The following is a 12,447-nucleotide window of genomic DNA, read 5'->3' on the forward strand; positions in this document are numbered from 1 at the left end:
AATCTGTGTTAAACCAAGATCCAGCCTGCTCATTCTGGGAGGTGTAAAATATTCCATGGCAAAGTAAAAAGGTAGAGCACAGGACTTATTCTTTATGTTCTAGTCAATTTTAATCCCTCATCTGACATTTCTAAACAAGGATTAGCAATCAGTATCACATTTTTTTGGGAGCTTGCTTTGTCATGCACAAATTGGTTATATTTTCTATATTACAGCAGTGACTCTATTTCCAAAGTTCTTTATGTAAAGGGATGTTCTGAAAGGGGTACAAAAGGTTACATTTATCTGTATAATCTACGCTCACTTCTCCTTTTGTGGCTTGATGTCAAACTTCACTTAATTGTGTTCCTGTGAAATGCCTTGCAACATTTTGCAATAAAAAGATACTGTATAAATGCATGTTATTGAGACCCAGTGGGTGCAAATTAGCTGTTGTATTTGCTAACATAATGGTGGCTAGATTTCAGAAGTAATTAATTGGGCTTGTAGTGCTTTGGGACATCCTGAGGATGTATTTATAAACTGTATAAGTTATTTTCTACACCACTCATTAGCACATCTGTTACTAACTTCATGTGACAATTTTTAACTGTAAATTTGATTCTGATTCCAAATCTAAGGCTTTATGCTTATTTATTTAATTAATTTATTGATTGATTGCAACACCTCCAGTATTGGCTGTATTCCCATTTCCTGTCCTCTATGAGATTTAGCAAAAAATATTCACCAGCAGACATGAAATTAAGTTCAGAACTTGTCTTGCATTGTTGGGCAGTAGTACAATGAGTCTACGCCTCTGCTAATGTGTGTGAACTCATGATATGATGTGTGTGGTTATGACTATTGCACTAGCCACAGCCTAGTGGTGTGGATTCAAAAACCAGCTGTGATTTCAGGGGGATAATGGTTAGATAAATGCGTACATCACTTGCTCACTTGCCTTTAGTTATTGATACACTGAAAGTCTTGTGTACGCACAAACCTCCTGTGAATCATTTCAAGTGTGTAATATTTTCAACCATATATCTCCATCATTGATTTTTCATCATGTGTATCTATCATTAATACTTACAAATTTTGTCTACTTGAATCTTCCAAGGTACATGACGTTGTTGCTTTCTTTAATGGCACAGCAGTATAGCTGGTAAAGCTACTGCCTCACAACTCCAGTGACTTGGATTTAATCCTGATCTGTGCTGCTGTCTGTGTGGAGTTTGTACTTTCTTCCTGTGACCATGTGGTTTTTCTCCAGTGATAAGATTTCTTTATTAGTCACATGTACATCAAAACACACAGTGAAATGAATCTCTTGTGTCAAGTGTTCTGGGGGTAGCCCGCAAGTGTCGCCAGGTTTCCGGTGCCAACATAGCATGCACCAGTTTCTTCCCACATCCCAAAGACCCACAGGTTGTTAGGTTAATAAGTCATGGCAAACTGCCCCAAGTATAGATGGATGGTAGAATTGTTGGGAACCTGAGGAGGACAGGTTACAGGGAAAATTAGTGAGAGAATGGGATTGCATTGTCAACCAGCATAACTATAATGGGCTGAATGGCCTCCTTTGTTGTAAGGAAATATGGAAAATAAGACCTCCTAAATGCATTTCCAAAATGGGGGTTGCTGTAAATTATGCATCAATCTAGCAAATGCTAAACATCAGTTACAGTCCTCATGCTGTCTGCCTATGTACTTAAGACTGCTGCTTTGATTTGACTCTACACTGAGATTCAGACATTCAGAGTCCATTTATATAACATAACTAGGTCATAACATGAGTTGCAGTATTCATTAGCTGTTCCTAACTAAATCAGCCTAACAACCATAAATAATTACCCAAAAAAGTCCTGTCAAAATCAAACACATCTTAATTACATGGAAGAAATTCTTGATGATATCTTAAATAAGGTACTTTATAGAAAACAAGCAAAGTCACTGCTATTACTTGTCCCAGAGCTCAGTTACTTATGGGTTGAGCCAGAGTTTCAAGTAGGAAAGCAGATGTGTTTACAAGACTTGGAACACTGGAACAACTAGCACATGCTGGGATTTGCATCACACTTCACTATCATTTTAGTTACAACTCCTACTTCTTCCATTATAAGGATTGCAGCATGTATATTATTCATGCTAACATTAGCTCTCCAAGGCATAACTTGCACCCTGCTCCCAACATCAGTAAATACAGTGGAGACACAGGAGACTACAGATGCTGGAATCTAGAGCAACACAAAGTGCTGGAGGAACTTAGTGGGTCAGGCAGCATCAGTAAATGCTTTGCCTATACCCAACATTTCTTGACGCACTATTCCTGTTACATTGAAGTGCCTTTCTCATGAAGGACTTTGATCTGTTAACCATCTGTACTATCAGACCCTGCTAACACATTCAATTGCCATCCAGCCCAAATGTATAATCACCTTTAAAAATGTAGGTTCATTAAAACTTTTTTCTATAAACAAAAGCTACACTTTGTATCTTTGCCTTCAATTGTAAAGGTGGACAATTCCGACCTTTGTCTTTTCTGAATGAAGAAAGCAGGAGTCTTGTAACTCGTATGTCTGCTCAGTGACCCTGCGAAGGGGAAATGTTGTTATAATGAGTCCAGCCTCTTCAAGGTTAAGAGTATTGTGTGCTGTTTTGCTTGGCTGTTTCCCTTTCATAACATATAAATTAGAAGAGAAATGTAAACAGAAATCATATTGTTTTCACTGATGACTCCATATGGAAGGTGCTGAGCTGCCAAAAAGTAAATGAAATATGTTGTTACAGATGGAGGTCACTCCAACCCACTCTCCTTGTGTGTGGTGCCATTAGAGATTACAATAGAGGGGATTTTCAGTAGGAGCAATCTTTGAAAACCCTCTGTGTAAGCAGGGATATGAAACTTGTGTACTTAGCTGGTGTGTGATCCTTTTAGAATGTGGTATCACAATGATATCTTTCAAGTAGTCTTCTCTGCTGATTAAAAACACATCATCTACCAACTGAGGTATAACTTGTCACAGATATAATCATTGGGAACTTACTCAGTTTATCTCAGTTAGCCACCAGAATGTCATGAGAAGGATCTCCCCTCTTTGGCGGAACTGGGCTTTTGCCCAAGTATGGTAGCCAAGCAGAGGAACCTTTTGAGGAAATTTTCTGGTGCTTGCTGCTTTCTCCAGAATCTTCCAAACATTGACTTCCAAACTACATCTAGACTTAGATGTTCTTTCTTTTACCTCATTAAAATCAGCTCATCCAAATTCCTTGCATCATTTAGTCCTGTATTATTAAATATTGGACTGGTGGGCTATTTGGGATAGTCAGCAAGATGCTTCTTCTTGGAAGCAAACTTAAAATCCATCCCAGAATGGTTGAACAATAAGTTCTCCTTTTCTTTTGCTTAATAGATTCTATGTGAAATGTGTTAGGAACATAACAAGTAGGACCAAGTTTCGGTCTTGTGGCACCTCAATGGGGCTATGGCTTTTCTGATAGATTCAGAGAGAGATACAGTAGGGAAACAAGCCCTTCAGCCTGTTGGGTCATGCTGACCATCAACCAATTACTTGCATTAATACCTCATTAACTTTTTGTTTTGATTCTTGTCAGCTTCCAATGCACCCCCCACCCAGATTCTACCACTCAGCTATACCCTAGCAAGAAGTTACAGTGGCCAATTAATGTACCAAAACACTAACCTTTAGGATGTGGGAGGAAACCAGAACACACAGGGAATTCAACATGGTCAGCTGACAACATTTTGTGGGCATGCTATGTTTTCCATGGCAACATGTAAACTCCATACAGACAGCATCTGAGGTCGGGATTGAACCAGGTTTCTGGTACTACGAAGCAGCAACTCTATTTCCTGTACCACTGTGTTATCCTTTTTCCTCCAACAGAGATGGCATAAGAAAGAGAAGGGAAAAGGAATAACACACAAGATGGTTGGTTTCAGTTCCACTTTCCCACCTGATCCCCTTTAATCCTGTACCTTGCAAGATTCTGAATTTATCTTGGTCATCAATCTGCTTATTGACTCAGATTCTCAACAATTAATTTCTGTTTACCTGAGTGTTGTCTGGCTGACTATCCTGAAACCATACCTCCTAGACCCACACCAGGAAAAATATCTTCACAGCATTTACCATGTCAGGACCTTTCAGAACCTTGTATTTCAATTGCATCACCTTTTATTCATTTAAACACAAGGGAAGATTTGGTCTATTCTGTTCATTTGTTTTCTCACAGGACAAATCCCAGGAATCAATCTAGTGAAACTGACTCCAAGTATACCCTCCTTAAACTGTGCACAGTACTCTTGATGTATTTCACAAAAGCCTTCTACAGTGGTGTGGGCAAATAAATATGGGTATTTTAACCCACTTCTCGCTCTGGAGAATGTCCAGTTGCATTTCCAAAGTGATTCACACTTTTGTGCTTGAACAAATATCCATATGAGTCACACATTGAATAGTGTCTTTTCTCACACAATGCTCTTATTTTTTTAGAAATTCAACCAAGTTGTTCTGGAAGCAATTAACATTTAACATTTACCATTCCTAGGACAATTGGGTTTTGATACTATCATGCTCAATTGGGACACTGGGCCACCCTATATGACAGCAGAGCCTTTTTTCTTCCCCTTGCCCAACTCTCTATTCACTCCAGGACTGCAAGGTCCAGGACCTAACATTATTCTCCAATGCTCTGATTACCTGATGGTCCCTAATCATGACCTTGCCATCCCCAAAGGCACAGACCACAACACAGGGTTCGATCATAACTCACTTTACCCAACAACATGCCCCACCCCCCCACCTCACTGCCCCCTTGCATCCACAGTTAAACCCCAACCCCTAACCCAATCCCAGTCCCCATCACCAACCCTAAACCACTTGTCCCATCTTTAATTTGCATTAGCTGGCTCGGGTCCAAAAAGGTTCTTAACACATCACTTCAATGACCATCTAACCTATTGCTGTGGATGCACCAGAAAATCTAGGCCTCCTTTCCTAAGTACTACACATTTACACAAGTTCTTTCAGGAAAATCTTGCATTTGGAAGTATGAATTTGAGCAGAAATTTGATCAAAAACATTTTATTTTAAATGCTGAAGCATTATTGAGTGTAATTTCTGCTCAGTTCAATAATTGCAACCAGAGTGGAAACAACTGGCAATTGCTGCTTTCATCAGTGGGTGGAACACAAGGGAGTAATACTAATTGGATAGTTCTTTCAAATATGTTTATTCATTTGAAATTGGAATAGGCATGGAATATGTGTATGCATGAAAACTTCATGCATGCATTGTGATTTTCAGATGGTGTGCAATTTTTGTTTTGTTGCTTGCAAGACTTTCTATTACACACAAAGTCCATGACCAATGCACTTCTCTGAACACTGAAGCAAGCTATTATCACTGCATTCATGCTTAGCCAGGTCCCAACAATACTGAGGATCGTAACAGGCAGTAGGAGGTGTTGATCTTCCTCTCCAGAATCTTACATTTTTAACTTCCTATTGTTAATGACTATCCTTCCTTTTCCCCACCTACTGATACTCTCTGGCCTCCTCAATCATCCCCCGGATGCACCCTTCTCATTCACCTCCACAGGCACTCAATCTTCCAATCAAATCCTCTTTCCCCACCCTGCTTTTGTATCTGCTTCTACCACCTTCGCAAGTAGGATTCTTAATCCTACTTACGAAGGACATTTCATGGCCCCTTTTTAGCTCCCCTAATTCCTTGTTTAATGCTTTTCTGCTTCCTTTATATTCTTCAAGAGCCTTGTTGAATATCAGTGTCCTAAACCTTGCCTATGCATTCTTTTTGACCAAACTTGCAATACCTCTTGTCATTCAAAAACCCTGAATCTTGCCATCCTTTCATCCTCACAGAAACATGCTGATCCTGAGCTCTAACCAGCTGGCCTTTAAAAGACTCCCATGTGTCAGATGTGAATTTGCCCTCAAACAGCTGCTCCCTATCTACTTTCCCCAATTCCTGCCTAAGACTGTTGTAACAAGCCTTCCCCCAATTCAGCATCTTCTTTTAAAGATCAGTCTTATCCTATCCATAACTATCTTAAAAATTCCAGAATTATCACTTCCCAAAATGCTCCCCCTCTGAAACTTCAATCACCTGGCCAGGTTCATTCCCCAACACAATATCTAATACTTCCCAAGTTTGACCAATTACATATTGTTTCAGCAAACCCACCTGGATGCATCTAACAAATTCTGCACTAAGGACCTGGCACTAAGGGATTCCCAGTCAATATTGAGGAAGTTAAAATCACCCACTGCAACAACCCTTTTGTTTTTGCATCTTTTCCATGATCTGCCTGCATACCTCTTCCTTTTAGATGGCTATTGGGAGGCCCATGGTATAAGCCCATCATAGTGATGGCACCTTTCTTATTCCTGAGCTATAGCCATATGGCCTTGCTGGATGAGCTCCCCAAGATGTCCCCTCTAAGTGTAGCTGTGACATCTTCCCTAATGAATCATGCAACTCCCCATCTCTTTTTCATCCCTCTGTCACATCTGAAACGTCTAAACCGTGGGATGTTGAGCTGCCAGTCCTGCTCTTCTCTCAACCAGGTTTCAATAATGGCTACAATATCATGATAAGATATTTATTTATTAGTCACATGTACATCAAAACACAGTGAAATGTATCTTTTTACGTTACTTAGAATGTGCTGGGGCAGCCCACAAGTGTCGCCACTCTTCTGGCGCCAACGTGGCGTGCCCACAACTCCTAACCTGCACATTTTTGGAACGTGGAAGGAATCTGGAGCACCTGGAGGAAGCCCGCGCAGACATGGGGAGAACATACAAACTCCCTACAGACAGCAGCAGGAATTGAACCCGGGTCACTGGCACTGTAATAGCGTTGTGCTAACCGCTACACTACCGCTCCTATACCAAGCTCATCTGCCTTGTCTTTTATACTCCTTGCATTGAAATAAATATACTTTAGACCATCAGTCCAGCCACGCTCATTCACCTGGCCCCACCCGTTCTTCCTATGAGACTTACTTGACTTCACCTCTATCTTCTCCTCGATCATTCCACCTGCTGACCTACTTCTCTAGTTCTCCTTGGGCAGAAGACTGTGGAAGAAAGAAGCTTGTGTGCATTGTGCATGTAAGGCTTGTCTGCCATATATGTGCCTCGGATTTCATATGCAGCAGGTCATCAGAGCCCAGTGACAGAAGTGGCACAGGCTCTCCATGGTGCTTTTATGTCCAGTTATTAGGCCCCTATCTGCTTCAACCACTCCCTGTTGTAAAGCATTACGTGCTGAAAAAAACCCTCTGCAGAATGCTGTTTCTCTTCATTGTTCTCATTCCAATCATTTTAAATTATTGCCACTTTTTGAAGTGATTTATGATAGCTAAAAGCAAAGAAATATTATTTTAACAATTTAAATCCAGACCTTGACCCAAGTGCCATAATTTGTTTTCTGGAATTTTGCCTAATTTTTAAAATTTGGAATTGAAGCAAAGGAAACATTATTTTCTGCTTTGAAAGATTAGATTCTCCACCCTCCACTTGTGAAGCGTTTAAGAGCAAAAACCATGATTATCGGTTCCACACTTATCTACATGATGATTGTTTCATCAAAGCTCAACATTCATTTGAAATGTTTGTTAAAGTGCATTCCAAGCAGTAATGAAAGGAAACAAGGGTAAGAGATGAAATTACTGCAATCTTCTATAATATGTGTCATTTTTGTCCAAACATGGCACAAAATAATTAAAGGGACAGACAAGGTTTGAAGTTCATGCAGGTCAAACTTGGAACCTCAATATTTATTGACAGGATTTATGAGTGTATAACTTCTAAGAAGAGCTCCTAGCTAGCTGAATCTAAAGACTTTTTTCAATATTAAAAAGTGTGAGACAATTTGGTGCTGGTAGGAAGTAAGGTCTGAAAATAGGAGGTGGTGTGTCCTGTGCAGGATAGTGTGTTGATGCTGCTCTGGAGAAGGGACATGAGATAGTGCCTCCTCTTGAGTTAAAAGAAAATGTCAAACAGGTTGCTAAAGTAGGATCGAACTGTATTCAAATTCTGTAATAATAACCCTCAACAGCTGCAACACTCAATTGTGATTCAGATGAATAGAATTCAGGTAGGATACCAGACAGGAAAAGATAATCAGCTCCTATTACACTACAGTAATGAATTATGTTCCATTAGGAAGGGAATGCCCATTAAATGGAATGTTAAACATTCCCATTTGCTCTTCTGGTGCCTTAAATTTTGAAGATTGGTTGGCAATATTTACAAAGCCAGAATTCACTAGTTCAAATGGAACACAAATTGTGAGTTCTTTTCATCCCTACAGTTTATAAAATAGTCTCTTTTATTAATAATTACTTTAAGGTCTTTCCCTAAACTGGATGTTAGTTCAAATGAATTTGCTGGATGAACATTTACACCTTTTATACAACATTGTTCTTTAATCCAAGAATCTGTCCCCTGCCAATGGCACTAAATGCACAACTTGGTAGTGGCTGTACATTGTACTCTGTTTCCAAATTTGATTCTATTGAAGTTAATGGAACAGAATCTCAGAAAAACAGGACAATGTGCAGCTAGTACTGCACTGCAGATTAAGTGCTACCAATCAAGGACAATTAACTCCTGTAAAATTATTGGATTAAGGCTATCAGTGAAGTAGCAGACTGAAGAATGTCACACCAATATGTTATTTGCCAATATCACCATCACTAATTTCTACCCTCTGGTTGTAAGTAGAGAATGCTGATATACGCATGTTAATTGATGTTCCATGTACACTTAATTAAATTGATGTGTACTTGTGTGTCAAAAATAAAAGCTGGGAGTAATGTCAAGATATTTATTTGCTAAGTATGTAATTTAGTTTCAGGATATGAGGAAACTTGAGTTGTGGTTCTTAGCATCTGAGCAGAAAATCAAAATGCCTTGGGCAACATTTTTCAATGTAAACTGTTTTCAACTTGATCGGGTGCAGCAACCCACAAGATGCTGGAGGAACTCAATGGGTAAGGCAGCATCTATAGGGAAAAATTGTTCAGTCAACGTTTCAGGTTGAGACCCTACATCTGGACCAGATAAAGGGTCTTGACCCAAAATCTCAACTGTCTATTTCCCTCCATAGGTGCTGCCTGACCCACTGAGTTCTTCTGGCATCTTGTGTGCTGCTCCAGGTTCCGGCAATCTCTTGTGTCTCCATCTTGAGCGGGTGCAGCTTGTTTTTAAATATAGCCCTTAGTTTATTGTTCCTGGAAGTATTTACATAGATGCATTACACAGGCCAGAAATGAAGAAAATGGGCCAGGGAGGGAGGGAAGAAATCCTGGGAGGAGCTAGTTCTGATGAAGGGTCCTGGACCTGAAATATTAATTGTTTCTCTTTCCATAGAAGTTGAATGGCCTGCTGAGTGTTTCCAGGATTCTCCATCTATATTTCAGATTGCACTTCTGCAGCATTTTCTATATTTTCAGGAGAATCCAGATCCTAACGTATACCTTCAATGGAAGATTAACTAGAAGGGAGCAACCTCAGTGAAATATAATAAGGAGAGAAGGACAATCCTCTGTTCACAACATCAAACCAATTTGTTTATAACTCCCTTTGTTTAATCCCCTTGATGGCACTTTGCCACTGCTGTGTTTATGTAGGTTTTGAGGTTTTGGTCTATTAGAAACCAGTCATGCAGTTAATATTTGGTTTTTTTATATATGGATAGTCAATAGTAAATGCCAGCTGAAAACAGTGAACTTAGCATGCCGATAAAGTGAATGCCATTCACCGGTGAACACTATCAGTCACAGATGGTGGCTTTACAGTAACTTCTCATGATTTGTCAAATAAACACTGGTTTTTCTACTTTCAGGTTCACCTCAAGTCAGACTAACAGCACCACAACTGACTGTATCTGACAAGCAGCGGGTCATTGAAGTAAATGGAACATTCAATGTCACATGCAGGTAAGGTTACTGTATATATGACTATTTAACCATAGATGCTTCTTTTAGTTTTCCACTTAAGCTATTTTTCTTGTGGAGTATAATACTTTTAACTTGAATTCAAGAGATTCTGTTTTTGATTCTATCCAATGAACTATCCAATCCTATATTACAACAGTGACGACACTTCAAAAATTACTTCATTGACTGGCAAGTGCTTTGAGATGTTTTGAGGTCATGAAAAAACACTACAACAATACAAACTATTTGTAAATGCATCAAAATAGATATCAAAACTTTAATTGTACCAGAATGGTCCTCTAGTCTTACATGCTGATTAAAACCAGCAGTACTTCACAGTGTAACTAGGTCAATTGTTGCAGAACCATTTCTCCATCTTACTTTCTCCAGCTTACTTTATAAATATATATGACGTGGATTCAATCAATGTGGCAATATTAATTCAAGTTAACTCATTACCAATACTGAGACAAAAGCAAAATGCAGCCATTGCTGGAAATCTGAAACAGAAACCAAATACTCAGCAAATCAGGCAACATCCTTGAAATCACAGTTATTGGACTGAATGTTATTCTGGTAGTAAGGTCTATGTGGGATATGGAGAGGTCTGAAAGGGATAACTGGAAATGGGTTGACAATGGGTGCTCCTTTGGTATCTGGAAATCCAGAGGCTGTAACCACAGGTCTTTAACTTCTCAGATTTTGACCAGAAAGACTGATTAACAGGTACAGATTATTCATCCATTCTTTCCCATTAAATATTTCACACATCATTTCAAGGCATTTTATCACATCAAAATACCTCAAGTATATTGCACAATATTATTTTTAAAGGATTGGAGACATGCAAGACATCCATTCTATAGTAGTAACATTGCATAAATTGCACTGTGGAAAATGAGCAGTTAATCAAAGAAGGAATGTAGGACCATGAGTTCTTCAACATACTTCTGAAAATCTAATGCAGTCAAATGACATTCTGGATTAAGATTTCACCCAAAGAATATCTGTATGTTCTGATTGACATTCTGTTTTATCAACAGACTACTTTTTAATAATTTTGAATGCACATTGATCATAAAGTGATTAGTTTTTTTCTGGGTTCTATTTGTTGTTTTCTAGTGCAAGTTTAATAACAAAACATCAAAGCCGAACTAATCTGAACTATGCCAGCATGTTAAGCCAGGAAGTCTTCCACATGAATTTAAGTGCTTCTAATGGAAGAGCAGCTAATCTTGAGATTACTGAGAAAGAAAGAATCTCTATAAATCCTTTACATCATAACTTAGATCTGTTGGAATCCCACCAAAGATAGACAGTAAGTAATACAAAGAGGCAAAAAATGTAATGTTTTTAAAAAAAGTAGAATACTGTAAACAGCTGCACAAAGAACTAGCAAACAAGCAGGAGTCAGGAATTTTTTTAACTATTTCCTAATTTATGCCTCTGATACTGTCCTCTGCCCAGTTTTTGCAGAAGCTGGCAAACTGAGGCAATTTCTGAAAAGGAAAAACAGTCAAAATAATAAGGGTTACTTACAGACCTGAAGGTTCTAGGTTCGAAAAGTCACTAAGTGGGCTAAGGGGGTATCAATAAAAATAGGAAAGGATCATTAGACTCCTCTTGATTGATTTTGAGTAGAGTTGCTTAGGAAGGCATTTTCCCAGTCTACCAGCCTCCAGAAAGATGTTTGAGAAAATGCACATGAAGTTGAGAGGGCCCCTTTCCTATCCATTTAAAGTGAGAACTGAAAAATCTGAACTATTTCTGGGTTCACCTTTCATTTAAATGCCTGTATCAATCCAAAGATGTTAAAGGTTTGCCAAGTTACAGTGCATTGGTCATGAATGGGCAAAAATGAGGTTAGTTTTATACTGATGTAAACTGGAGGTTGGACAGGGAGATGGGGAGGAAGTGAAGAGGCAAGTGCTTGATCCTGGTCCGCTCAAAGTTATTGCTTAGCCATTTTCAAGGTGGCCTCCAAGGCACTTTAAATGATAGCTGACTGATTCTTTGTATAAAGTAGGCAGAACCTGCATGTTTCCTGCTACAGCCAGGTGGATTACAGTTCACTTACCTTCAGACACAGCTGGAAATTTCAGTAAACAGGAAGTGGTGAATTGAAAACAATTTCCCCCTACCCAACCCAGGATCATCTGCTTTTGAAACTATTCACTGCATTCATTTCAGTGAACAGTAATCATTCTATTATTGCCAAACATGCTATATAATGATACAATTGCATTGTTTTCTCCCTCTGAAATTCATACTATTCACCTCAATGGAATGAATTTCAGTGGTAGGTAAATTGTGCTGACGTCACTATATAATGCATTAAGCAATCCTGACAGAGAACAAATTTCTACAATGCTTGCTTGAGTCATTTAATTCATTTCATATTCTAGGAATTTTCATGAGCTATTTTATTGAAATCAGCTTGGTTCTTCACTCTTGTACTATCTGTGAGGCTTT

General features: G+C 38.9%; 1 protein-coding gene across 1 annotated transcript in view; it reads left to right on the forward strand.

The window, feature by feature from the left end:
- The window catches only part of LOC127573495 (vascular endothelial growth factor receptor kdr-like), a 180,720-nt gene that overhangs the window by 10,502 nt on the left and 157,771 nt on the right, over positions 1 to 12,447 (forward strand). Inside the window, 1 exon segment of the mRNA XM_052021772.1 lies at positions 9,882 to 9,975. Coding sequence (XP_051877732.1) covers positions 9,882 to 9,975 — 94 coding nt within the window.

The sequence above is a fragment of the Pristis pectinata genome, chromosome 8 (assembly GCF_009764475.1).
Source record: "Pristis pectinata isolate sPriPec2 chromosome 8, sPriPec2.1.pri, whole genome shotgun sequence".
Taxonomy (NCBI): Eukaryota; Metazoa; Chordata; class Chondrichthyes; order Rhinopristiformes; family Pristidae; genus Pristis; species Pristis pectinata.